The sequence below is a fragment of the Salarias fasciatus genome, chromosome 22, assembly GCF_902148845.1.
Source record: "Salarias fasciatus chromosome 22, fSalaFa1.1, whole genome shotgun sequence".
In the NCBI taxonomy this organism is placed as follows: Eukaryota; Metazoa; Chordata; class Actinopteri; order Blenniiformes; family Blenniidae; genus Salarias; species Salarias fasciatus.
The window spans coordinates 14,428,566-14,456,340 of record NC_043765.1 but is presented as its reverse complement, the minus strand read 5'-3'; the positions used below and the strand labels follow the sequence as shown (position 1 = coordinate 14,456,340).

At 44.8% G+C, this 27,775-nt stretch overlaps 2 protein-coding genes across 4 annotated transcripts; one reads left to right on the top strand and one right to left on the bottom strand.

Annotated features, from left to right (window-relative positions):
* rftn1a (raftlin, lipid raft linker 1a) lies at positions 1–18,142 on the top strand. Of its 2 annotated transcripts, none has more exons than XM_030082278.1 (9): positions 1–148; positions 8,092–8,275; positions 10,810–10,918; positions 12,766–13,483; positions 13,581–13,784; positions 15,514–15,623; positions 15,848–15,951; positions 16,561–16,636; positions 16,963–18,142. In XM_030082278.1, exons 1-9 carry the CDS (start codon positions 1–3, stop codon positions 17,386–17,388), a joined length of 2,079 nt encoding a protein of 692 aa, XP_029938138.1. In that variant the 3' UTR covers positions 17,389–18,142. The 2 variants fall into 2 exon arrangements, with proteins under 2 accessions (XP_029938138.1, XP_029938139.1); XM_030082279.1 differs by having other exon boundaries at positions 13,581–13,778; positions 16,963–18,141.
* On the bottom strand, positions 18,014–27,457 carry oxnad1 (oxidoreductase NAD-binding domain containing 1). 2 transcript variants are annotated; one of them, XM_030082339.1, is made up of 8 exons: positions 27,322–27,457; positions 26,530–26,654; positions 25,355–25,418; positions 25,137–25,240; positions 23,054–23,195; positions 19,836–20,081; positions 19,641–19,749; positions 18,014–19,470 (listed from the first exon to the last, which is right to left on the bottom strand). In XM_030082339.1, the coding sequence occupies exons 2-8, from the start codon at positions 26,646–26,648 to the stop codon at positions 19,313–19,315; spliced, it is 942 nt and encodes a 313-aa protein (XP_029938199.1). In that variant the 5' UTR covers positions 26,649–26,654; positions 27,322–27,457; the 3' UTR covers positions 18,014–19,312. The 2 variants fall into 2 exon arrangements, with proteins under 2 accessions (XP_029938199.1, XP_029938198.1); XM_030082338.1 differs by having other exon boundaries at positions 18,015–19,470; positions 25,355–25,421.
* Between the last annotated feature and the right edge of the window lie 318 nt (positions 27,458–27,775).

Below are 27,775 nucleotides of genomic sequence, written 5' to 3'. Positions count from 1 at the left end.
ATGGGGTGTAGACTCCCAAAGTTGCGAAAATCAGAGGAGAGGCGTAGTCCAGGCAATATCTACTCCACCCTCCGGCGGCCTCAGGTGGAGACCAAAGTCGGGGTGGCCTACACCTACCACTTCCTGGACTTCCTGCTAGGGAAAGAAGGTAAGAACACTGTGTATCTGTGTATGATAGAATTTACTCTCCTCCTGTGAGGACTTGCTATGATGCATGTCGGCATTTGTGTGAACAGCGCTATGTTTAATATAGCCACGTGTTATACTTGGCTTTTCATTAATCACCTGCTTTAAAGAGACAGAGAGATGATGATCTTACTTTCAAAGCAATCTGTCCGTATTTCAACATTAAATGCAGCAGTTTTCAGTTATTTGTCATGATCACACAGATAATTGTCATTTAGTTTGTTGGCAGTTCACAGAGCACTCCAGCACCTTTGGGCTCATTATTTCTGTTGTGCTGGTCACATCTTCACTGCTGTGATTTAATCTGTCGTCAGTCTCAAATGCAGCTCAGACATATCGACTGTATCCTGCCCACAAAGCACAAAACAGATGTTCATGCTTGCATCAAGCCTACTGGGTTATCCTTTTGCTTTTAGCTAAAAAGGGATGCTTGTATTTTTTTCTTCTTCTTCATAATTGATTGATTTTTACAGTTTAGTCAAACATGCCTCTTCAAATTTGGAAAAATGGAACAAACAAGATAGTGTCCTCATCAGCATCTCTGAGCTAACAATACCACAATGCCTCTTGTTTTTTTTTGGTTTTTTTTTTGCTTCTGAATTTAAAAAGTGACGATAATGATTTAGCGAGTCGGTGAATGAGTGATAAAGGAGGCAATTTCAGACGCAGCTCAAATGAAAAGAACAAATCTTTGTCATGAATAGCAGCAGGCGAGTCCCATTCAAGACCTGATTCACATTTGTTCCAGTTCCAGCCTGGAGGAGGAGGCTCCGAGGAATCTGCCTTCACATTTGGTCTTTCCAAAGAATTTCAGAGTTTGTTTGTTTTTTTGGATGTTTTTAAGTTTGACTGTTTGTTTTTCTGCTGTATTCTGTTGGACACCACTGTACCTCTTCATCCTGAGATCTGGTTACAGTGTCTGTGTTCGTGTGTGTGTGTGTGTGTGTGTGTGTGTGTGTGTGTGTGTGTGTGTGTGTGTGTGTGTGTGTGTGTGTGTGTGTGTGTGTGTGTGTGTGTGTGTGTGTGTGTGTGTGTGTGTGTGTGTGTGTTACCGAATTGCCACAGCAGCTTTTCTGACTTTAACCAGTCAAATGAAACGTTTAGGTCAGCAACTTAGCGGAACTGCTTTTTTTTTTCCTCTTTTTCATTCTCCAAGCATCTCGAGGGCAGAAAGAGGCTCAGAGGCTGAAGCTGTGTCTCTGTGCAGCTCCTGTTGCAGCAAGTTCAAAGACTTCCCTAATTTTCGGATTCAGCTTTATTGTGGATGTGCACGATGCAACAGTGCCCTCCAACTTCCCTCTGCTGTCCCTGCGCACTTTGACAATGCACTGAAGCCAGCGCGTGCTCACAGGGTGCGTGCGTTTCTCCACAAATGCGTTGAAATTTGTCTGGCTAATGACACGTGGGTGTATGTTTGCATGCATGCTCACAGCATCTTTACAATGTTTGATGAGAATCCTCTGGAGGCATCACGTTTCTAAAAATACTAATTCTGCCATTGTTCTGATGTGGCCTGTGAATAAAAATTGACAGAGCGAGGGAATATGGTAGAGAAAGGGATAGCATTGAAGCAAATCCTCTTTTTTTTTTTTTTTTTTTTTCAATTTATCATGGCATAATGTTTCTGCTCTTTGCACTCCCGTCACCTGACAAGCCGAGGCAGGTGCAGGTTTCTCACTGAATCCTTTTGTAGAAGAGTTTCAAATGCAACACTGTAACAGACAGCAGGCACCAAGCCACAGCCAAGTGGCAGTGGTCCGGTTGCCAGTCTGCTTCATTTTCAGCCAGCCCTGTTATGTTTGGCAATTGGGTTAGGCGGTGGAGCTGGCAGCGAGAGATCTGGCAGCCCGAAATGGTGGCGGTGACCAAAACCGACAATAGACATGAGGATTGCTTGTATTTCTTGTTTTTAAAAGGCAGGAGCAAAAGGAAATTGTCTAATCACATGTGCAGCAGTGATACACAGAAAGACCCCACACACACACACAGAGTGTTTGCAGGAGCAGCCATGGCCGCTCATTGACAATCACACAAAACACTTTATAGTACTTAGTCAACAGAGTTGGTGTTATCTTTCAACATACAGGCAGGTCATTTATATGGTAAACTCACTGACGCCACCTGAGCTGCCTAAGACGGTTAGACTCTATTTTAGGATAAACACAGCCACTGTGAATTGATTGTGTGTGTGTGTGTGTGTGTATGTGTGTGTGATTGTGAGCGGGTATACGTCGGCCCCTTTCCGTCTCTCTCTCTCTCTCTCTCCATTTGTGACAGAGAGACCAAGAGAAGTGAAGGATTCCTGGAGGATTATCTGATTGTTTGTGGAGATTGAGAGACCTCATTCCCAGCATAGGGATTTATTTGTATTTGTGTGTATATTGTGTGCGTGTGTGTGAGTATGTGTATGTAGGAGGCAGATAGAGGAATCTGTATGTCAGCTCATGACATTGAGGAAACCCACGGTCAAATCCATGCTTTAATTCAATTTGGCTTCCATTAATAATATTATTTCCCTGCCAGCATGGCTTGATGACTCCTACACAGTAATGAAAAACAAATATCTTTGCCGTTGCCCCTGCGAAGCATGCGAGACGCGACGGCTGTTTATTAAACTAAGTTGCGTTCTCAGGAAGAGGAGCTTAACGTTCCGAATGAAGAGGAGCGCCGTGTGAGTTTCAACTTGACCCTTGACCAGCGAGTGATGAAACTCCCCAGAAACAACGCGGCGGACGATACCGTGTCAGCCTTTGTTTCATGAACTCATACTCTAACCGTGCTGGAGCTGAAAAATATCAGTGTGACTAAGCCCGACTCTCTCCCGCTGGGTCACAGCAACCCCGCGGTGTATCTGGAGGAGGATGGGGAGAAATATGTCCGATGTTTCAGGCATTTGCCCTCCAGTTCACACATGGACCGTTTATTGGATTAGACTGGGCTCGACTCATCATGTGACCTGAAACGAATGTCTCGTCATACTTTACTGTCTTATTACTCTCTAATCACCAAATCCTTCGCACCTCGACAGTTCGCCTGGCTTTAAAAACTGTGCCATGATCTTCATTATCCCCGCTGTAATACTGATTGGTTACCTTGACATGTCAGCATGAATGTAGAGTATGAAATCCAACAGCCAGGTGTGACATTTTAACCCAGCCTCCTTTGTGTTGAGGCCGTGCTCGGATAATGAGCAGGGGGAAACGAGAGAGTGGAAAATGTGAGCAGGCGAAAAAGGGAAGAAAAAAAAAAGGGTAGAGTGGAGGAAAAAAGCGAAGCAGAATAAAGTCATGGATGTATAAGAGAACAGAAGGTGAGAGAATGAACGGCACATAATAACTGGAGTCTCAGTGAATGGTATGGTCGGGGCTGGAGCGGGGAGGGGGAACGAGCGTCTCGGGAGCATGGAAAGGAGGAGAAGTCGAGAGGAAGAGAGTCAGAGGTGTGAGAAAGAGCGAGCGGGAGCTGGGACTCGGTGCATGTGCGAGGAAGTCAGTTAGGTGCGATGCTGTGTGACTAACGCTTGTCTCGGGAGCAGCCAGTGAAAAGCTGAACTCCGCTGATGACTTTCTGCCGCCCTGCAGAGACGGAGACCCACTCGGCTCATTAAAACTTACAACATGTGTCTAATGTTCAGCTGTGTGTGTGTGTGTGTGTGTGTGTGTGTGTGTGTGTGTGTGTGTGTGTGTGTGTGTGTGTGTGTGTGTGTGTGTGTGTGTGTGTGTGTGTGTGTGTGTGTGTGTGTGTGTGTGTGTGTGTGTGTGTGTGTGTGTGTGTGTGTGTGTGTGTGTGTGTGCGTTCTCGTATTTCTATCCTTGTTGGGGCCAAATGTCCCCACAAGGATAGCAAAACGTGGAACGACGTGCCTTGTGGGGACCTTTTTCCGGTCCTAAGTAGGAGAAACAGTGTTTTCTTGACCATGTTGTTGTTACTGAAAAAAGTAAAAGTGCAAAAACATTTCTTTAGGGTTAGGCTTTGTTGTGGTGTGGGTTAGGGTTAGGGTAAGGGTCAGGGTTAGGGGCTAGACATGAATGGGAGTCAATGGACGGTCCCCACAAGGATAGAAATACGAGACTGAGCGTGCGTGTGTGTGTGGGCTGTGCTGTTGTGTATCTGCGGGGCTAATTTGTTTGGTGTACAAAATTTTGCCATGTGCATGTGTGAAAACCGAGAACACTTGACTCTACTGGGACCTGCTCTACCAGGTGGGGCAAAAATACTGAGCCTCACAATGTCCGTTTCCCAGGGTTGAGATGTGGTCTTAGGGCTAAGGTCAGAAGAGATAAACATGACTGAGCCGTCAGACATTTATTACATGAACGAACATTTTCTCTCAGCCATTTTATTCCTGATTTTAAACCTAAGTTAGGTGAAAAACATGTCCTAAGACATGTCTTAGTGTTCCTCATAGAAACGACTGGATTCTTATGGATGAAGGTCCCCGAGAGGAAAATCTTTAAATTTTCAGATGAAGTCTCCTTTTATGACCAGACTAGATACAGTTTAGTTTAAGTCAGTAGGAAATGAATGCAAGTCAATTCAAGGTGTGTGCATTTCTGTTGCTGTTGTTGGGCAACTAAATCTGTTTTCAAGCTCCCGTTATTTTGACTTATATATCAAGTTCAATTTAGTTAATCAACTGCTGGAGCTGATAACAACAGACGATGGAAAAAGGACAAGCTGCCACGCCATCACAGAACAATCATAGTTAGCCTCTCTCTCCCTCTCTCTCTCTCTCTCTTGCTTTCTCTTTCACAAAGAACATGCAAACTCCACACAAAAGGCCTCAAACTGCCAATAGTATTGACGTGAAGTGAAAAGGCCAGTCACTATATCAATATGAAATGTTGAGCACTCTTGAGAATTTTTAAAGCTTTTACGGTCAGAATAACCTTCAGGTAGGTGTAAGCACTTTTTACAAAGTTGGATCATTTTTGAGCAAGTCAGCGCAATGTGCTTGAAACCACATTCCTGTGTGTGTGAGAAAGAAAGAAAGAGACGACACATTATTATAAATATTTCTTCTGTCACGGATCGTGACAATCTTCTTCATTGTGAAGCTTGAATCCATCAGTGTTTGCCCTGACACACTTTTCAAAGTAAGCTCATTTTTCTCATGGAAGATTATTGATGTCCCGTACTTCAGATTATATTTCTGAGTAATCGTGTACGCAGCTTCAGTCCTATTTGGCAAACAGCCTGGAGAAAATGCCAGCAAAGATGGCAGGGAGTTTGCAATGTGTCAAAAGTGAGCCAGATTGGAATTCACAACATCACAAGTACATGGGTACTGTATGCGCCTTAAGCGTCACACTGTGTTCTCACCACAGCGAACCTTTTTTTCCTTCTGCTTGTACTTGTCAGCCATTTTTGTGAACCCGGCACTCTGAGACACGTCTCATAAAGCGAGCTCTCTGACGTGATCAGACCTCCCTTGACAAAGCTCAGATACTGACCGTCCACTCTCATAACCCACGGCTGCATTCCTCCAGCAGCGGGGAGCTCCTGGCACCAGGAAGTTGATTATTTTATAGTCGCTGTTTTGGCGCACATCCTCGCCTGGAACCTCTGCAAGTCATTAGAAGGCCATTTAAATAAACGTGAACCTCCAGCAAGCAGAGGGATAAGCCTTGAGGGTAGCTGTAAGTAGTAATCCCCATGCATCACCTAGCAGGCTTAGCGCAAACTCTGTCTTTCTCGTGCGTGCACACTCAGACAACACGGGCGAAAAATAAAAAAAGATGGCTCGCTAACACTGGCGGAGACACAGTGACAGAAAATATGCTTTACAGTGTCACGCAGAAATTTGGGTGGATTTGATAAGCCATTTCAAAAAGCTACAATGAGGGGATGACTCTGTCGCTCCACGCACAGCTTGTGAAATCCAGGGTCAGAAAGGGAGGCGTCACTCTGAACGCGCGGCGGCTGTGATGTGGTCAAAGCTGAGGGTCGAGACAGAAATAGCAGAGCGAGGATCAACAGCTGAACAGCCGGTCAGTCGCCTCTCATGCCCCTCAAAGCACTTTTTTCTCCAAGATATATCTGCCTTTTGATCACTCGTATGGATGCAAGTGTTCCCACTCTTACGTACAGTCTTAGAAATGTACACACACTTAAACCTCTTTGGCAAAGCCCCTCAAAGGAAAGACAATCTAATACACACACAGTGTTCCATCACACATATCAAACTTTTTTAAAAAGACACACAGTGTGTCTTTTGCTGTTTCGCACAGCAGCTACTACCTCCCTGTTCTCCCTCAGCCGACGCTGTAAAACTCCAGCCGGATTTTCTGCCCTGAGCCGTTCCCATCCTGCAGCAGCCTCTCTTATAAATCCCACAGTGGCAGACAGTGTAAATGAAGTCGTTTCCCAGCCTAAAGCGCCGCGTAACACCTTAATAACTTTCTATATGCTTTGCCTGAATTAGCCGCCGTGCCTTGCCTACGCCTTGTCAGTGGGTGAATGCCAGCCGTGCACAGCTAATGACAGCTAATGACTGTTTACGGTGACAGGATCGTTGTTATCCCCCCTGCCGCCCCACCCCAGTTTCCAGCTGTTATTATTATTACCACAGCGCTGCTTTTTGATAAGTCCCCACAGACACCCGTTTAAGTGTTTGCTTGATGAAAGCCTCTCGTGGTTCCAAGTGGTCGTGCCAAGATGATGTGATGGTCTGAGTTTCTCTGGGAGTTGTTTTCCCCTCATTGTTCAACCGAGACGGGAGTCAGGAGAGTGTGTGCTCATGTGCTCGTATCCCTACGTGTTCGCCAGCTTCTCATGCATGTTTGTGTGTATGTGTGAACACGCCAGATGATGGAGAACAAATTGAAAATGAGATGGCTTGCACATTTCTTTTTTTTCCCCCCCTCTCCACGTGTGGATGTGTGTGTGTGTGTGTTAGTGGTTTTTTCTGTGTGTCTGGTTAATTTATTCAGGTTATTTTCTCTTCTCCAGACCCATGCAAATGAGATTGAATGGAAAAGGATGACAAGCATTCAGGCACAAACAGACAGCCTCATCTCTCTCTCCCTCTCTCTCTCTCTCTCCCTCTCTCTCTCTTCTCTGGAACAGCTCTGCTAACTGAGTCGCTCTTTCTGTTCCCCCCCCCCTTTTTTTCTTCACTTTTCCCCTCTTTTTTTTTCTCCCATCCTCCTCTCCCTCACACACACCTGGCTTCACTTAGAAACACACAGCCATACGAGCGCGCTCTCCTAAAAGCCTGCGAGCAGACAGAGAGATTCACTACAATGCACCGACCTCCAGAGGCTCGTTCTCACAAACGTCGCGCTCTCCCTGGCGGATGTGCGGCGACAGTTTGCTGCCATACGATAAGCTCCGCTAACCATTCCCACCGAAGTGAACGGGTCTTCTTCCCATTGTGTTTTGTAATAAGGGAGCCAGGTCTTGTGCTGGCGATTGCTGCTAATGCCACTCCACCCAAAACAAGCGATGTGACAGCGTTGTGTCCTTGATGTTACTATAATAGTAATAAGGAAAAATGTGTTTTTAAATGAGCATTTATGCTCACACGTCTGTGCCCCTCTGACATTTGTGTGTGTGTGTGTGTGTGTGTGTGTGTGTGTTTGTTTTAAAACCAGACTGTGCTGCAGACAGTGAGCACAGAGGCTAAATGTTCTGGTGTAATTGGTTTTAGATTTAGCATGAAGATGCCATGTGTTGTTGTTCAAGGGGAATTATCATTATGAAACATGCTCTGTCTTTGTTGCCTTTCAGCCTTTGTCCCTATTTGCCTTTCCCCCACTTTCTTCCCTCCTCTTTGTTTCATCTTTCATCCATTTGTATGTACCTTGTTTCTGCCTGTCCTCAGTCTCACCACATTTCCTGTTATAACCCGCTCCTTTTTTTTTCTTCCTAACTGTGTTTTTCTCGCTGCCTTCTTCCCTCCAGAGGTGCCGGTGTCGTCGGTGCTTTGTCTGTCCTCGGTCAGAGAGCTGCCGGTTCAGGTCAGGGAGCTCTACACTCAGGGCTTTGTGCTGGTCGCCGTCCACCCCTTTGTTCACCCCTGCGGCCCTCGCCACGCACACATTCAGCGACAGCTCCACAGGGCCGTGTTGGTCCGGGAAACACCAAGGTATACACACACACATACACACACACGTGACAAACATGCACACACGCTCGTCTTCGCTACCATCCCCCCTTGTGAAGACACTAAACTGTGAAGGTCTTCATTGTAGATGATTAATTAGACAGCCAGATTTCACCAACAGTTACAAGGTGCCTGCGTTTGTGACTTTATTGTTTTGCCAATTTCGACTCATTATCGCCAGCCGCCTCACCTCCCCGCCTGAAATTAATTGCAAACGAGTCGGCTAACTTTAGCTCCCTATCCCAATTCTTTCACTCTTGACTCTACCAGATAATTTATTGTTCTGACTACTCAGCGCAGCTCCAGTGTCTCATCTGTAACCTAGTTAGTTCCTCCTCTGGTAACACTGATATTAATAAAATGTCTGTGACAATCCAGCAGAGCATTATTTTCATACCGTTCCACTCACAACCGGAATGCTCGCAGCGTCGGTTTCCTCACAGGGAGGGGAAGAGTTTCTATAGGGGCCTACCTGCCTCCCTGTGATCTCAATGGATGGCAAACGTCGCGTAAAGCCATGAAACAAGAAAGTACAGGAACAGGAAGTGTGGGATTAGACGTTACTTTCTGTACATTTTTCATGACCAAAGTTGAGGTATTTTCCATCAGTTGATCTTCTCAACCATATGATCCAGTTCCTGGAGCCAAACCCAAAAGTCTGTGGGTGAAGACAGGTCCTCAGTCTTACAGGATCAATTCTGAGTCAGTCTCACATTCACACCATTTTATGTTTTTTTATCTTTTGATCTTTATTTTAAGAGTGAAGTTGTGTAAAATTGAATTATCTCTTTTAATTAGTCTCAAACAATACATTTAACAATTAAACAGTATATTACAAGTGGTCTATACTGTTGGATTGTCTCAAATGTTATAGTTATTTTATCCAGTTTAGCAGCATTGCTGCACGCGTGACAGCGTGCGCCTGCTCATCAGGCTGCTGCAGAGCAGGAATCGCTGTGAAATTTCATGCAAAGACTTGGTGATCCTGAAAGATAAAGTTCAATGAGCGTCTTGTCTTGCGGTGCTGCGAGCAGATGGGATCCGTCTCATCTTACAGAATCTCGAGACGTGCACTGCTTCCCAGTAATAATTTTCCCAGAGATAAAGTGTGCAAGCTTTACATGCCATTTTCTGAAAAAAAAAAAAAAAACATGATAAATTTCTGACACAAAACACATGTGAGTCTCATACATCAAATGAGCCGCGGTCTATGCAGACGTCGGGTCTTACAAGAATTTGTCATAATTTGAATAAAGGAAATGTCTCGCATCAACAAGAGCTCCCCTGTGGATTGATCCTGTGCCTTTTCATTCAGGCAGCCACGGTTTTATATGTAACCTTTCATTTTCTGTCACTTTCTCACTCGGTAATTAAATGAATTGATATGCTTAGCTCACACTTTGGTCCGTTCTCCACTGTACTTCTGACGCGAACTCAATGAAGAGTATATCGTGTCCGCGCACGCACTTTAGCGCGCCGGCAGGTGCCGGCCCGCCCGCTCCTTTGATGCCCCTCCTGCCAAGTGGTCCCGCTGCTTCCTGGCACCTGTCACCGTGGAGACGGCTGATTGCATCATCAGTGCTCGCCGGAGGGGAACGGCACACCGAGAGAGAGAGAGAGAGGGAAAGCATCTCTCCATCCTTTCATCTGCTTCCTTCAGTGATGACCGTCCTCCCCCTTCTTTTCCTTTTGTCCCCATCACCCCCCCCCCACCACCACCACCACCACCCCTCGCCCCTTTTGCTCTGCCTTTTATCTCCACATCAGCGCCATCCTCTTTCATCAAAAACCCTAAAAATGATAGAGAGAGAGAGAGAGAAAAAAAAATCACAGATCTACTGTTTCAATTCGAGCCGTGAATGTCACTCACGCCTCAGAGCACAAGATATTACCGCGGCCTTCCCACTGACCTCAATCCAAATCTGAAGAGGCGTATCTGAATACTCCTTTTATAATGGTGTCTTGCACAGGGAGCAGAAGGAAATTCATTCTCTTTTTCTGTCTAATAAGTCTTTTGTGGCCGTGGTGAATGTGTGCGCTCCCTAAATGGAAAATTCACTCCGTGTCAGAATTGACATTACGTTTCTGCCGTCATCATTCTGGGTCAATGAGTGCCTCTGAACATGAGCATGGCTGCCAGAATCCATCCAGTCAAGGCTGCTTCAGGCTGTCAAGTCCCTGTGTAATGTAGCTGCTTTGGTTATAATCGGGGTGCGATTTGCCAGAAGGGGGTCTACCCCGCTTCTTTGCTACACGTCGCCTCTACTTTCGTTTTGCTGGTGGGGATGAAATAATTCCTTCCTTTATGGGGATTAAAGCAACTTCAACATATTAAACAAAACTCTATCAAACAAATGTCTTTTGGTTTTAGCTATGATGGGCTGATGAAAGGACGCGGTGCGGTTTGTTGCCTAACCGTGCAGGCACGTTTAGATTTTTTGGGGGGTTTCTAATAGAAAGATTCACTTGAACGGTTCATTATATTTGAGTGAGATCTTCAATTTGTTTTCTTGTAGTTCAGAGAAAAGTCAGCTGAAATGGTCGAGGAGCCGTTTGGAGACAGATGTCTGCGTGACTGGTCAACAAGCCGCCGATCCAGAAGCGATCCAGAGTTACGTCAAGAGGGTGAGTTCAAGGGAGTCTATAATTATATCAAAAAGTTGATTTGGGTTACTTCTGATCATCAAATTAATTTTTTATGTACTCATCTTAAAATAATCCTTGCTCGAGGTCAGGATAAAAATAGTCATCTTTGTTGCACTTTTCAAAAAACCTGTCGGTTTCCAATATTTGGGCAGTAATCACTCTTTTGCAAGACTGATTATTAGAGGGGATTATTTGTTATTTGGGCTGAGGGCTTTGCGTTACTTACCGGAATGGCCTTCTCATGAAAACATGCTCAACCAATCAGAAGGATGCCGTGCTTCTTATTTTGAACTTTATCCCTTCATCAGTACAGAAAGGCATATTTCTGTTCTCATTTGAAATTTCAATGTAATTAAAATTTTATGTAAGACTTCCTCTTCTCTGGTTTCGTACCTGTTGCACTGCATGTCTCTGAGTGTGATTCATGTTTTCTTGGTGCTGCGATCACAGCAAAGAAAGCATTACAGTGGTGTGTATAACTGTCTGTGTCATATAGTAACACACTGATATTTTCTTTTTCTTTTTATTTTATTGATCTGATTGATTTCAGGAGTATTCGTGGTGGCAGGAGCCAGCTGCTAAAAAAAACCCAGCTGTAGTAAATTAGACCAAATTGTGATGCAAAGGAATAAACCATAAAAATAACCATTCACAATAGTTGCTCTTCCAGTCACACTGCTTGCTGTGCTGTAATGTGGAAACCTAAGCAGAGGTATGATGACTACAAGTTCAGGAAACTATAGCAGAAGTTACCCCTAAGATATTGTGCTAACTGCAGCATCATGCCTGGCATTTATCAGCTGTTAAACTCTCTTTTAGCTTCTCTGCTCATGAATTCACCGACAGTCCTACAGTGGGAAATGAAAATGTGCTCTATTGAATAGATTTGCATCTGAACACCCAGAAAGCACAAAGGGAAACCTGATTGGATGGAAATGCACATCACTGAATATAATGTGATAGGCTCCGGCAGCGTGACATGAATAACCAATCACATCACAAGCTGCCAGAGAGAGTTTGAGATAAGAACCAGGAGCTGGATCGAGCAGGCAGAGTGACAGGGTGGTGTGTGTGTGTGTGTGTGTGTGTGTGTGCGTGTGTGTGTGTGTGTGTGTGTGTGTTCAGTTTTGAAATTCTATACTTCTCTTTTCCAGTACTCACCAGTCTGCCCACATTTAATCTGTCTGCAGACATACTCATCAGATAAAACTGTGTGAGTGTGTGCAAATTGGGCTGAGTGTGCTGGTAATACAGTGAGTGTTTTTTTTTTTTTTTAACCAAAAAAAAAAAAAACAGTGTGTGTGTAACAGATGAGTGAAGTGTCAAAAGTAGTGGGTAATAGGGGAAGATGTGTCTCATTATTGTTGGGTGGTAGTTTGCAATCTGATTTCTCTCCCGTCGAGCCTGTCTGAAGCTGTCAGCCCAAATATCAACTGACAATTAACCACCAGCGCTCCATGGGAGGCAGCGGCACGCGCGCACACACACACACACACACAGTCACACACGTATACACACACGGATGCGTTGAGATAATGAGGTCCTTTTGTCATTTGAATATTTGATCTTTGCAGATGATTAGGTAGGTTGTTATTGTGCAGAATATCTACCCTGCGCATGTCAGCCTTTGTTTGCGTGTAAATGAGGCTTTGTTTGTCTGACTGTAGTCGGAGAGACTGTGCAAATTTATTTGTGGCGCTGCTTTATATTTATGTGTCACTCAGATTTATTCTAATAGAGTTCATGGGTGTGGATGGCTGATAACATTGTGTGTCTGCGTGTGTGTGCGCATGTGCGTTGCCCCCCCCCGCCCCCGCCCGCTGCAGGTCCAGGATGTGGCGGAGCAAGGCGTGATGTTTGTGGGCTTTCTCCAGCAGCCAGGTGGCGGGCCCTGCTACTTGGGGCACTGGGACCCCGAGGAGCTGTCGTCCTTGCATTCGAGCCCCTCTCCCATACATCGACACCCCCTGAGCGCCAACGCCAGCCCAACAGACCCTCAAGAACCGCAGCAGAGTGAAGTGGAAGCTCAAGAGTCGGATCACGGCGACGTTACGCGCAACACGTTTAACACTTTGGTGCCAAGAGAACCAGACTTCAGCCCCCTGAAACCCACTTCAGCGCACACTCCAGAAGAATCTCACCAACAGATCTTCACCTCACAGACTGCCGGTAATGAATCAATGAACGCATTTTATAGTCAAGGCAAACCGGGTGGAGACAGAGTCAAGGAGCCAGCGGAGGCTCCTGGGAGCCGGGTGGGTCGGAGCACAGCTGAATCTGCAGGAACAATGAGGCACCTGGAGTGTGCTGGAACACGAGCCGAACAGCACTTCACAGGCTCCACGGAGAAGCATTCCAGCCTTCCCAATCAGAGGGAGAGACTCGGTTCAGGCACGGACAGCTGGCTCAGCTCTCCAGAACTGGATCGCAACCATTACAGAAGATCCAACTGCGCCCGAGACTCGGCCACGACGCACAACAACAACCACATCCGGCTAAAATCATCAGACGGGGATAAGGGTGCAACCTCACCACAACAGGCTAGTAAGTAAGCAGTTTATTTATAGTTTGACACATCGTCAGCAAGGCGCTTTTTTTTTTTTCTTCGCACTTTCTAATTGTCCCATTTCTGTGTCTGCAGGGATGCAGCTGTTTGCGCTGTACAATCACACGGAGGAGCTGAGCGACTCGCTGAGGTTCTACTCGCTCAGGGTGCCGCTGCGAGTGCAAAAGGAGGCCGAGCTCATCACGGAGCTCGACGCCAACTGGCTGGACCACATGACTCAGCATTTCACCAACGGCGCACAGCTGATCGACGGCTTCTTCCACCTGGGAGACTGTAACGGTACGCTCTGCGGCCAGCCGCCCCCCCGCTGCAGTCAGAAATGTGACGGAGAGATCAAAACACATGTATCTTTAATCGGGCTCAGTGTGGAACGGGCTCTCCTGGGGCTGCAGCAGCAGGAAGAATCTCAGGTCGCTGAATTTTTAAAAAAAAAACAGTGTGTTCAACCAGTCTTCTGTCAAAACATATTTTTTTACAACTGAATTTACTGTAAGTGTGAAATGAAAACTACAAGTAAGCTTTAGGGGGAAACCATGAAACTAATAGAAGCACAACAGTCTTTTTATAAAGAATTATCAACACTTTCGTGGTTTAAAGCAAAAGAATAATTTTTTCCTTTTTATTGTTTATGGGTGACATCTCTGGAAACATATTTTCATGTAGTTTTTACTAATGCCACCCATGCATCAGACAGCTTTGAAAAGATCTGGAAAAGACTCCCAGAAAGCTATGAGCTCCACCTGCTCACATCTAAAGTGTTTAAAGTTTACACGTTTGATATTATCTCAAACCCAAGACTAGGAAAATACTGGTATGAAACTGTGACGATCACGAGCTTAAACTAAACGATCGAGAGCGCAGGAGCGCGCTGTGACGCCAGTTAAAATCCCAGATTTGAAATAGATTTTCAGTTTTTAGTCTGGGACTGTGAAATCTTTTGGTGTAATCCCAGCTTTAGCATTGTTAGTTAAGGAGTCACAATGTAGTGTAAGCTCTGTGAGAGAGGGCTCATACTCCTGTCCTGATTTATTTCATTTCCAGAGGGATAAAATGGCTCAATGTGGAATATTGTGATGCAACTAATATCATTTCCAACTTTTTTAAGCTTGTCTTTCATGGTAAACAAAAAAGCCCAATAAAAATCAGTGTTAAAGATAAATTGAAATGATCTTTTGTAACTAAATATATAAATGCTGCGCTGTAATGGTATTGTCACTCATCTTAAAATGCAGTTTGCACTATGTAATCTACTTTACCTATTTTCTTTTCACATTCACTCCTTAAAACACAGTTTCAGTTCATATTCAAACCTTTTGATCATTTTTTTTTGTTGCCAATAACTTTGCTTTAACTGAAAGAAACAGCTTTCTCATTCATTTATTTATCATTCTGTAATTTTATATACAGAGAAGAGTGCTTTGAATTCAGATATTTGAAACAGGTAATTAATGCCTCTTTTTGAAAAACAGTATGTAAATAATAAAAAAAAATGGTAAAAATGTAACAGTAGTTGTACAGTATTGGCTCTATCAGGTGTAGTGTAGCTTTTACTCAGAAATAGTAACTGAAATGTCTAGAATAGTGAAATTTGGATGAAAAAAGTGGAGTTCAGTTCGTCTTTGTCATGTCGTAGTTTTTTTCATACTGTGAAAACTATCACTTGAGAGCGATATAAAGTAGAGCTTATATTTCTAACCTCTGGCTTTAAGCTGACGATTTTCACTTCTTCAGTTGCGCCAGGTTTTTGACGAGAAGGGAAAGCAGCTCAGGCTGCAGATCCCCGCTCTACTGCCGGGTAATGGATGACATGCATGGCGTTACGTGCAGAAAGTCCGTGGCTTACACCAGAAGTCACTGTTCAGCCACCCATGGAATAAGTAGGCTTAAACCAGAAGGAAGTGAGGGAGCAAGAGTGAGAGATCGGAGAAGGGAGATTAGTTTGGAAGTCCTGTTGGAATCCCGTGTTTGTCTCCTGACTCTGCCTCTAATTCGCCCTGTTTTCCTCCAGACAATGGGGTCTCAGCTGTCGATAGCGTGTTCATCCTCCAGAGCTCTGCAGAGGAGACCACAAACGCCTCCTACGACGCCATTGTGGTGGAGCAGTGGACTGTTGTTGACGTGAGTCTTTGAGTTATTAATACTCTGAGTCGTGTGCTTCCAGAAATCCTTTCTGACTGAAAGCATGTGCTGTTTCCTGACAGATAATAAATGAGAGTGGAGATGAATGAGAAGTAGTTGCGAGTGTTCTCTTGGGGCTGAGCCTCAATTTCTACAGTACAAATATGCAAGAGTTGAGTTTTTTTTTTTTTTTTGGTGATGTGCTGTCTCTTCCCTCTGTTCAGGGTGTTGTAGTGAAGGCAGACTACATCCCTCTGCTGCAGTCTTTAGCTCCGTATGGATGGAGGCTGATGTGTGTGTTACCCACGCCGATCGTCAAGACGAACAGGTATCAACGCCGCTTCTTAAAGACCTGTGGAGAAACGATGCGATGTTTTGTTGAGTCCATTTATACAAATGGGAAAAAGCAAAACAAACAAGAGACTTCACCAGAGATTTCACCAAAAGGGAGAAAATTTCATCTAAAGATACTCAATTACCCCGTCGAAGCCAATTTTCCATTTCATGGGGTCTTGATTAAAACGCTAAAATATCAAGCCTTTCCTTTACATTTGATCACTTTAGATATAATAAAAAATCATCCATCTCAGCGGGGGCTAATTGCCGCCTTGTTCAATTCAGAGTCATGCACCATGCGTCTCAGATGTTTCCTGTCTCATTGTTTTGGGGATTATTACTGACAGTGTAGCCCAGAGAAGAAGGACAGATGGTTTGAGCGCCGACAAAAACAGCAGTCATATGCTCCTTTCAACATGAAACCGCTTTTGAAAAAAATCTGTCGGGAGACGTGCCCAGAAACACCATCCCTGAACCGCTGTTGTCTCGTAACCTGTCAGACGGGAGCTCGGCGCACGCGGCTCGGTACAGGCGCCTCGTATTCTAAGCGAGCAGGTAACTGAAGTAAAACTGCTCCCTCTCTCTCCCCTCTTTCGTGCAGTGATGGAAGTTTGTCGACCAAGCAGATCCTTTTCCTTCAGAGACCCATTTTGCAGCGCAAGAGAAAAGACTTCAAGGTTTGTCTCCTTTTTGTTTTTTTTTTTCTTTCTTCCATCTCTGCAACAAATCTGTCACTTGCATCTGTTGTGCCTTTAGGGGACGTGACTTTATGTCACAGGAGGTGCCATTAAAACGCTGTGTTACTAAATATGGGATGTACAGTGAATATAAACCTGCTCGGTAAAAAGTCTAATAATAGGCGAGCAGTTGGCCTCAAACTGTACGGGATAAAGGTATAAATGAAAGGGGCTTTGTTGCGGTTTGTCAGGTGTCTGGAGAGATAGAAAGAAAAAGACGTGACACACAGCACACAGCTGTCTCTAACTCATCTACTGCATTTCAGATGCTGAACCTCAGGGGTCGCAGCAAGACAAAGAAGAACTCTGGCGGAGACTCGCTGGAGGAGAGGGAGAACATGTCCCCTTTGATAGAGACGGAGATGGACAGGCTGAGAGGAAACACAACGGAGGAGGAGGAGGAGGAGGAAGAGGAAGAGGGGAGGGACAGAGGAAGAGCGAGCCTTCGGAAAGGTGGAGGCGAGAGGGGAGAGGAGGACGGTCGGCATCAAAGGGGCTTCTTGCTCCCATTAGAGAACCGGGCCTCTGTGGAGGATCAGGAGGAGGAAACAGACATTGACATGGTCCCGCTGTCGAGGCTGGAGAAGTCGGTCAGATGGACGGATTTCTGTCAGGGAGACGACGGAGGGGTCAAGGAGGAGGCGAGGATGGAGGAGCGGATCAAACAGCAGCTGTTTTCCGGAGTCTGTTGACAAATCTGGCATGAAGGAGAGACACCTGACTTAGCCTGTCAAAAGGAAAGAAGTATTTCATACGTCCACTGTGTTTACGCTGCTGTCTGCTCCACTCAGAACGTTCACACCGAGTCTTTGAGGTCCTAACTCCTGGAATCGGGGTGGAGGTGCTGTGCAGTGCTCTGCTTTGGCAACATCCAGTCTAATAGAGTGTACAGTGATACAGTGCTCGTCTAAAAGCCTTAAGTATTACTCTCTTGTAATAGGACTGAGTGTTGATTTCTTGTGGCTCACTGTATTTTTATATGCAAAGAATTTAATTTAAAACCGAGGCACAAAAAAACCCTCAGTATGTAGTAGACCATCTGCCTGATTCATAATGGGAGAGCGGCAAAGTGTTAATGATGTCAAACATTTCAGAAAGTGTCTTGATTTTAGTTTGGAGGGAGTTTATTTTTTAATTTGAATGTGTTTTGTACAGTACATACGAAACACATTGTTTGATCCGTTTTATAAAGATCAAAGTCAGTTTGGAATTATCAACAAACATCTGTTTAAATTCTTAAGTATCTCTAAAACACACCGTGGGCGGGGCTGAAAACTGCACCGAGGCATTTATATCTTAAGCTGCACTGTTCAAAACCTGGCCAAGTCACTATTTTTGCTATCGTTTCATTGAACCGACGCCACAAAATGTGTTGAAATCACTTAAGTAGTACTTACTGTGTTGTGTAGTAGTGCATCATGTACCTGTCTTAATATAGAAGCAAGGTCAATAAAAGTGCTTTGAAGCCAGATTGACTCGATTTCCTTTATTTCCTTTGAATAGCACGTCATCGTCGTAAACACTTTTCCTCGCATGAGGAAGAAATGCAGAAACAACTCAAAAATGAGTCTCAACAGCGCAACCCCCCACAGAGAGACGGCAGCAAGGCGCTCGCTACCATCTCCGAGGGATGTTCAGCGATCTGAGCCAATCAGAGACCACCTGGAGGTTCCATTACAGGGCACCATGGGAGACTTACTCCACCCTGGGATGAGAAACAGTTTATGGGTGTGTGTGTGTGAGAGATGGAAGAAGAGACTGTATATGACCTGGGCGCTGCGTACGCACCTAGCAGTGAGTGAAGAGAGGTGAAATGTTTGCCAGAATGTGGGAGATTGTCAAGTTCCCACTTTTAAAAACCCACTCGGGAGTGTGAAATGTGAAAAGCGGCCGATGGAACTCAACTCCAGCTCGTCCGCCAAACGGTTTCAGAAGAAACAATCCGTACACACACACACACACACACAGTATCACAATTCAGGAAAACAGCTTTTTGAAAAGTCAGCTGAGGTACTGTGATGAAAGAAAAGTCACTAAACACTCGTGTACAGTGTGAAATAATACAATGTTCTTGAGACTTCAAAGCAACAAGCTTCACAGTTTGGAAGGCTCGCTGCTTTTTCTGGAGTTCAATAAGAGCAAATCATTCTTCTCAAAGAAGCCACACTATTGCGCTTACATATGTTTGCACAGATATCTGCAAACTTCAGGGTGAAACCCGCTCAGAAAAGTACCAGTCTTCCTCAGTCCTTGATAGAGATGAAAATGGATCTGAAGCTACGTGACATTTACATAATGTATTCATTATCCACTTCAAGTGAGCGCTGAAGTTGCGGAGTTTAAATCACAGGAAATCAAATTCATCTCTATTGTCTTTGTGAGTCAGCCGTGAGCCGAGGAGTGGGCGGTCCCGGCGGTCTGGAGCGGATCGGGCTGCGGCATCGGGGACTGCCGGAGAAATTTCCTCGTCTACTCATTAATATCTGGATCACCGGGAAATTTCCGCTCCTCTCCATTTTCTCCGCTCCACGTACTTCTCGCCCCCCTGGTGACTAGCGAAAGGAATACAGGGCAGGAGGGCAACTCATTCGGCTGTGCTGGGACTCGCAGGAGGTCCTACCACCACTTCTCAAACAGGATTCTGTCTTTCGGGAGGCCGAAGTCCGTGAGGGTTTTCGAAATGGCTTCAATCATTGGTGGAGGTCCACACAGGTAGCACAGAGTCCTCTGCGGGTCAACGTGAGCCCGCAGTCCCTCCTCGGTTATTCTCCCACCTGGAGGGGAAGAAAATTAAATAAGACTCGGTGCTGCGGCGCCTCGTGTGTTTCTCGGTGCTGCTCTACATGATGACACAGATAAATCAACAAAGGCAGATGGAGTACGGAAGTGACAGTCACTCAATCACACCCGGCTCGGCACAGAAAGGAGCGTGGGTATTATTTACGGTTGATGAATGGCTGGAGGTGTGGGTCAACATCTGCGCTCTGTTGCGTGACGTGGAAGTCGCAGGAGAACTTGTCAGGGAACTCCCGACACGCCTCGATGATGGAGCTCTGGGAATTAACAGAAGGCGGGACGCGTACATCTGTAATGCTGCCGATCCGACACACCCAGAGCCGCACATCTCGCCGAGACGCACCTTGAAAAGCAGCTCCTGCGTGTTCTTGGCGCTGTAGCAGAGGTGGGCGGAGCCGACGTTGTGGCCGCGGCCTCCCGAGGCCCGGCTGAGACGCAGCAGGTCTGCCGTGTGCAGCAGGATGGAGTACAGGGGGTTGATCCCGACACCGCCAGCCACCAGCAGTAGATCCACGGAGGGGTCAGAGGGCGACGGATCAAAGAAGAAGTCTCCACCGACACGCATGGCCACCCTGGAGCCCACTGTGCACTGGGGAGGAGAAAAAATAGAAGATCCAGACTGTGAAGCCTGGAAACTTCAAATACCTCCTTCTGATAGGCAGCAGAAATTTACCTTTTCTGCAACATGAAACATTAAATCTGAGAGATACGTTAGCAGTGCAGTGAGTGGTAAATGCTGTTTCACATCAGCCAACCAAAAGGCGCTGGTGAAAGCAATCGCACGAGTTGCAGAGGTCTTTTAAAATCAGAAGCAGCGGTAAATACGCCTTCATCTGCTTTTGTACACGCGAGCGCACTTCTCCATAATAACGCATGCACTCTTAATCTGCCGTGATGGTCCCTACACTATTCCTGGAGCTCAATATCAAAGAAAGGGATCATCAAATGATCCCGGAGCCGAGAGCCGCAAGTCTCTGAACACTCAAAAGCTGCACACACCGCTTTCTTTTACTTATTTACACAGGGAGTAAGAGCTCAAAGCTGTTTATTAAGGCTCATCATCAAACACACGTTCTGCAAATAAACACGCGCGCTCCAGAAAGAGAGGGGCGAGCCAGAAGAACACATTGTTCACAGACATACGAGCACTGACAAAGGTGGATTATTTATTTATTTTTAAGGAAAGTACATACTTTTAAATGTCTAAGTTAGGAAAACTAACTTATACTAGACTTGAGGGAGCAGACTACATGCGCTCAGCGTCCAGGAACAAGGTCCATGAACCACATTTGAACCCAATATTAACACAAACGTTGCAAATGTGGAAGTCATTAAACTGACTTGATAAGTTCTAACTGTCATGAGAGCCAAAACAAGGTTACCATCTGGCAGATAAGATGACATTCTCCTGGCCCTCACCATGATCAAAGATGTCACTTCCTGATTTAGACCCACCCACACCACAAAACATGAAAACAATACCCACAAACAAGGCCTGGTGAAGGAGATTCACAAATTTCACAAAATGGGGCGAATTATCTCACTGACTGGTTTCCTAAAGCTTACATGAACCCAAAATAAAGCCTCCGGTCACGTTCAGCCATCTGCAGTGTTCACACTTGTCACGTTCGGTTCAGTTTCAAGCGAACCGAGGAAAAGACTGCCGCGTTGTTGCAGGTGTGAACGCCGCCGTCCGCCCACCTGCCGCGCTCCAAACAAGCAGACCGCGTTTCATGTGAAGAGTCGCTCTCGGCACGACTCCGAGCAATCTCATGACAAACTTTAGAAGCAACGTATAACGGAGGATTCCGCGGAACTGCAATGAGACTTCAATGTATGCATTTTGTGATTTCTTTGTTGTCAGATGGCGAAACTCCCACCGCCGTAATCCAACATGCATGTTTACATCTCTGGGTCCAATGTGAACACGAAGCAAAGTGGACCCGAGTGATAAATTCTCTCTCTCCTCATTTGGTCTGGAGCGTTGGACTGCGCCAGCAGTGTGAACACCGACTGCCTCACGCTGCCAAAACACCTCATCATGGGATCCGCATGCTGCGCGGGCTCTATATTTATTTCCCTCCCTCTTGGAACGCTTTACGCCGTGTAAACGCGCCATTTGAGAAAAAAAAAAAACTCAAACCCACACGGAGACGGATGCAAAGCAAAGTGTTTGAAGGAAATCAAACCTAAACTTCTTTCCGGTGTTCTGGCCTCGACCGTCTCTCCCCTAAATAAAAGCCGTGAACGAGAGCGCCAAAATTCAGGAAATGTGGACCGTGTGTGAAACATCAGGGTACATTTTGATGGGTTTATGAACAGTCCCTCAGGTCTTCGGTGAAAAAGTACGCAGAGATTTAATGGTGAACTTGGCGTTCCACTGGAGTGTATCCCGACTTTTTACGTGTGTTTACAGCTTTACACACACACACCTGAAACTAACTGGGAAGACGTCATCGGACTCGCCGTGTTCCATCTGACACTTAATGCGATTATGCTGCGATGTTAATTTCCAATCTCTTTACCACCTCAGCCATGTCTCAACACCCTCACCGTTTTGCTCCACTTGTTGTCTTTTTGCGTCACTCTTCTCATCTCACTTTCTCAAACGTTTCACCCCCCCACACACACACACACACACACACACACACACACACACACACACACACACACACAGAGTCACAGACAGCAGTGACTCCTCAAACAAACTGTTTTACAGCTGTGTGGATGAGAGATGGATGCTTACAGGAATCTACCTTTTGAAGTAACTTTGCTCATTTCCACATGTGAATCTTTGTAATTTTTGTTAACTGATCTGATAAGCGATGACTGGAGCATCAGCAGCAGAACCAACAGACTCAGGAACAGCTTTAATCCTGTGGCTGTTAGACTGCTGAAGGCGGGTGGTCCTCTCTACGCCGCCACACTGCCCCCACACCGCAGACAGTAATACAGGCCAACTGAGTGGACTGGATTTAACTGAGCTCTTCCTGCACTTTAAGCTCACGTCCGCGTACTTCTCAAAATGACCTTTTATTGATTTGTGTTTTGGCTCAAACCAGTTTCAGCACGGGTTACTATAAAAACAAAGTTAATAACCGACGATCACTGGTCTTTATCAAATTTGGTAAATTCCTTAGTTTTTCCTGTTGTTTCCAAACTAATAACTGCGTGTTTTGGACCTTGGTACGATGATTTAGCCCCTTGTTTTGACAAAGCATCTACAGCATCAATAGTTTTTGCACCAGAATGATGCTTCCAACCTAAAAATAAGAAAAAAATGCAATACCATGCTTGATTGTGATGTTGCACATAACTAATGACAGAATATCCAATACAGTTAGTAAGATGTAGAACAGCAGCACTCTGGATTGCATTAAACTATACAGAAATCCACGGAGAAAAAAAAAAATCACTATTTTTGTTGTCTACTAATCTTACACGTGGCTAAATTAAGCCTGTTGCACCTTTTCAAGCACTCAATCAAAACTACATAATAATAATACTACTGCACATCTCTAGTATCTGTTCATCAGGGGAGATGAGGATGTTTCCACTCACCATGGTGTGGACCCAGTGCGCCGGGGGGTGTTTGGTGTATTTGACAGCGAGTTCAATCACGCCCTCTCGCTGGAGCAGGCCCGGGCTGGAGCACATGGAGAAACCCCCCACCGTCTCCACGCCGGGGATGAAGAAGTCCACCCTGCATGAAAACAACCGAAAACATGACAGTCACATGGGGATAGCAGTGGAGAGGAGTCACTGACTGGCTGAGAAATCCAGAGCTTTTTATTCCCTTGATCATGACTTTTTTAGCCATAAATGTTTATTAATTCACATGTTGATTTCATTGATCATCAAATGAGCTGACGGTTTATAAAAATAAATAGATGCAAAAAATTAAGTAAAAGAAATCATCCCCATATCTGTTGTTGCATTTAAGTAGTTGTAAATATACACAGAAACATGATGTATTATCTCATTTTTTACTAATCTAATAAGATGTGAAACATGGATGAGTGTGTTTGATCACGATCAGGACAATTAAAACCTAATCATATGTATCTTGACACTGCAGCCCAGAACAGCAGCTCTGAACAGAGTGAGCGACGCTTCACACTTCTTAACAATAGCTACTTCCAACATAAAACCATCCCGGACTGAGGGTCAGCGCGTGAATGAGGGTGCTGACCTTTGACCTCATCAAGGAGGGAGCCTGTTCCAGAAAGCCGGAGAGAACAAAACCAGATGGAGCGTTTGCCTTGCTAGCTCAGCTTTATTCGGACTGTAGCATCCCGGCCCAACAACCCGACGCCATCGCATCTGCCAATCAGAGAGCGCGGCGGAGAAGCCGCAGGAGGAGGACAGCAACGGGAAACAGTCGGGCTAATGTTCCGCCGACACAAAGGCCCACTGTTACACCAGCAACAGACACCGACTCCACAACCCTCAGAGGCATCATAAATATGAATTCACCGTGAAAACACACACATATGTTCCAAGCAGCTCCTTCTCCTCTTCCTCCACGCCCACCTGGAGACGAACGGCTAACAGTTCTCTTTCCTTGAAAACACCCAAACTCAAGGATTTCCATCTATTTACATTTATTATCAGGCACCGCGGGGTAACTGGCTGCCAGGTTTATTTCTCACCACCGCCCACCAACAGTATGGGCTCGTGCACGTCGTGCACGTGCATGACACACCGTTTAACACTGGCGGCGCTCCAGAGAGAATACAAAAAGAGGTCTGCGTTCATCCAAGGATTGCTTCGCGGGATATTAGGACTGGAAAGAGTCACAGGGAAGGAAGATAAAACACTCCTTGATGTCAGGCAGGCATCAGTCAAATTAAAAAAAAAAAAGAAAAAAGAAAAAAGCGATCTGAGTTTCAAGTCAAAGATGCCAGAGCATGAGTCAGTCCATGTACACCGAGCAGCCAGAAACTAACCCGTCTGCTTCTGGATATGAGCCTTTCTTTCAGGATTTTGCCTGAAAATGGCAGAATATAGATCTGTAAGTCTTGCCATCTGTAAAAGTTTTGTAACAGATTAAAAGCTCACAGACAAATCTGACACACTCCTGCCACCAGGTGGTCACTTTGGACACGGCAGGAAAATATGAGGAGAAAAACTGATAAAACACTTTTACTGTAAGTGTGATTCAATGATTTAATGGCACACATTAAGCTGCTATCATAGCTCAAAAGTACAAACCCGATGGCTTGTTCCGCTCCTGAAAACTATAAAATACAGTATGATCGTCCAAATACAAACAAGCATCACCCGCTTATCACACAGCAAGTCACTTCAGCCTTCACTGCACTCATAAAGTCTCAGTAAATCCGGCCACCGTCACCAGAAATAGGCTGATTAGTAAACACAAATGTATTTCCTCTGTAGTACGAGTGTTGAATTGATTTTCATTAGTGATTTCAAATAATGATAATAATATAATTTTAAAGCTTCCATTCAGAAAACAAAAAAACTATTGTACATCTGTTGTATTACAAAAGCTCTATTTGCAAGGTAAAGATCAACACGGTTTTATACATGAACACAGTTCCAAAGCAGAGAGGTAAAGCAAAATGGTCTTAATTCTGACAATAGAGCATTGTGAAAATGTAAAGTCAATTATTGTACTCACCATTGTCCCGCTTTGAAGGTAAAATCTGGATGGGCGGCTAGCCTCAATCGTTTTACCGTCTCTGACTCATTTATAATCCCACACACTTCCGCTGGATACACAGCCTGCCAGACACACACAGGAAAGAGTTCAGGAGCAGCAGGTTAATAATCTGAGGACAGGCAGCACAAGCTGGTGAGGCTGTTCCAAAAAGGCCACACTGAAATGCAAAAACTTACATTTTGTCTGGAGTTGCTTGCCGTCCTCTCCAGGTGATCCATCTGTCTTCTAGAGGACATATTTCTTCTAACATGAAAAGACATTCTGGTCAGTGGTCTTGGACATGAGCCATTGTTAATCAGCAGGCGAAGAGCAGAGCTGCTCTCTTATGTAAGAAGCGGAGTTTGCCCTCCCCCCTCGTTTCATCACGGACTTGTTTAACGTTGACTTCAAACTGCTGACACTACACTACCGCTCGGTTGAAAGATATTACGGGAAGATGGGGTGACAATAAAGGTGTCTTTGGACAAAAAAAAGTTAAAAGTTTTACAGGGCTCAATAAAATGGGTCAATCATCCAAGAAGAAACAGAATTCATTGAATAAATTTAGTTGACCTTCGTTGGCTTAGTCTGAATGGATTGATGGAACGGCCAGATATCTAGACAGCTTACAGGCTTTAAGATGATATGCGTTGATCATATAACATATAATATAGTCAGCATTAAAAACATTAAAACAACAGCTTTTACAAAAATATGAGTATCACCACAATCCACAACTGTTTTCTGTGATACTTTCAGTGTGAAGTGATGCATAAAAGTAAAATAATTTACCTTATATAATATAATAATAACCTTAAAAGTACATCTTCATGGACTAACAGTAAAAACAAGCCTCCTGCTACATTAAGGGTAACTAATATTGCCTACTGCCACCTGGTGGCAAATAGGAAGTTTAAAAGCTAGTTGTTTTAAAATAAGATGAATTCTGATTTCATTAAAAAAAAAAAAGGCACCAAAGTGATAACTTATTTAAAAATCTAACAGGTTTGCTTTTGACAATTCTCGAAAAATATGCTTGTCAATTGTCCCATAATGATATTGAATGGTCTTTACTGACTGTTAAATGTAAAACAAATGGGGTACAACTGAAATAAATGGTAATGCATGTCCAACTACATAAAATCAAAAACTATTTGTGCGTCTTCACGTATATCGTTCATTGTCATTCAAGACTAATTGTTCAATTCCGATTCTTTAAGAAATTTGTAACAACAGGTATTTTTTCAGTGTCATAACTGTTATGACCTCTGTCCTGAACAATGCTCAGATATTTTCCCTCTGTTTCTCCCTTTGCATTTACAGAGTAAATAAGCCAGTAGAGCACTCCACTGTGGACTGGACTGACTCTTACCTGGAGGCAGACTTTGGTCCCAGCAGTCGGCAGCAGAGAAGGCCGAGGGCAGGAGAAGACAGGCTGTGGATGAGGCTCCGGCTTCTGGCAGCGGTGGACAAGCAACTGGGGATGCTCATGGTGACCTGGAGACGTGTGAACAGAGCAGTGAGCATCAAGCTGTACCTAACTTTTAACTCCACATATTGACAACTTAAATGAACATCAGGAGTGTTCAATCCTGGTCCTAGAAGGCTACTTCCACGTATGTTTTATATGTCTCTCGGCTTTATTACACCTGAATAATGCCCCTCGTTGCTGGGGTACTTATAAAAAACAAGCAGGAGTGGGGCTTCTCCAGGACCAGAGGTGAACACTCCTGATGTACATCCACTGCTTTAATTCTACTAACAGAGCAGCTGCAGGTTGAGGGCTTCAGCAGTGCTGTCAGCAGTGACCACCTCTCTGTTGGGAGAGCATCTGTCACAAACCTCGGCTGAGAACCATCTGGTAAACTGGACTATTCATGCCAGGAAGGGCAGAAAACGTGACATTGGACCTCAATGGGACTCTGAGTAAAAGGCAGAGCGACTCTAAATCACTGCATCCTGACCAGGAGACAGCCCGATGCCACATTACGATTCCCATTAACTGGAGTTGTTGTTTCTTATCTTGACATATGTAGTAAAAACTGAGTTTGTTGCCACCTTATGCTAACACTGAGATTCGCTAACTAGCTAAACGAGTTAGCTCGTCAAAGCCGGTACCCAGTTAGTTGATTCACGAGGAAACGACAGTAACTTTGTTCCTTACCTAATAAAACGACACTCTGTTCCGGTCAAATCGGAAGATGTTGCTCACATTTCTCTTCGCTTTCTCAACGATAACCTTGATGATGTTGTGATTACATGACAGCGCTCGTGTGTTCTCCTTCTTCTTCTTCGATGGCGGACCGCGGCGGGGGACTTCTTCTTCGCCTACTCCTCATACTAACTCGATGTTGGTGCAGCAGCGCCCTCTTCAGTACAACTGGCTAATAGCGGTTGGGCGCCCAAGGGTTAGAAAGTGATGTTAGGTGCAACAAAATGCCCAGAACTTCACTAAAATCCACCGAAAAGAAAGGATTTTCCTGCATATTCTTAAAAATTTACTAAACTGTCAGATTTGTTAAAAGCTGATTCATAAAAGCCAGTTAAACATTCTCATCGTTTTTTTGTTTTGTTTTGTTTAGTTTAGTTTTGTTTTGTTTTGTGTTTTGTTTTGTTTT

Coding starts and splice junctions, on each gene's coding strand:
- rftn1a (XM_030082278.1), top strand. CDS start 1: ATGGGGTGTAGACTCCCAAAGTTGCGAAAATCAGAGGAGAGGCGTAGT. Junction 8,276..10,809: donor TTGGTCCGGGAAACACCAAG/GTATACACACAC, acceptor GTTTTCTTGTAG/TTCAGAGAAAAGTCAGCTGA. Junction 15,952..16,560: donor CCGATCGTCAAGACGAACAG/GTATCAACGCCG, acceptor TCTTTCGTGCAG/TGATGGAAGTTTGTCGACCA.
- oxnad1 (XM_030082338.1), bottom strand. CDS start 26,648: ATGAGCATCCCCAGTTGCTTGTCCACCGCTGCCAGAAGCCGGAGCCTC. Junction 25,241..25,354: donor CAAGCAACTCCAGACAAAAT/GTAAGTTTTTGC, acceptor TGTGTCTGGCAG/GCTGTGTATCCAGCGGAAGT. Junction 23,196..25,136: donor ACCTTCAAAGCGGGACAATG/GTGAGTACAATA, acceptor GTTTTCATGCAG/GGTGGACTTCTTCATCCCCG.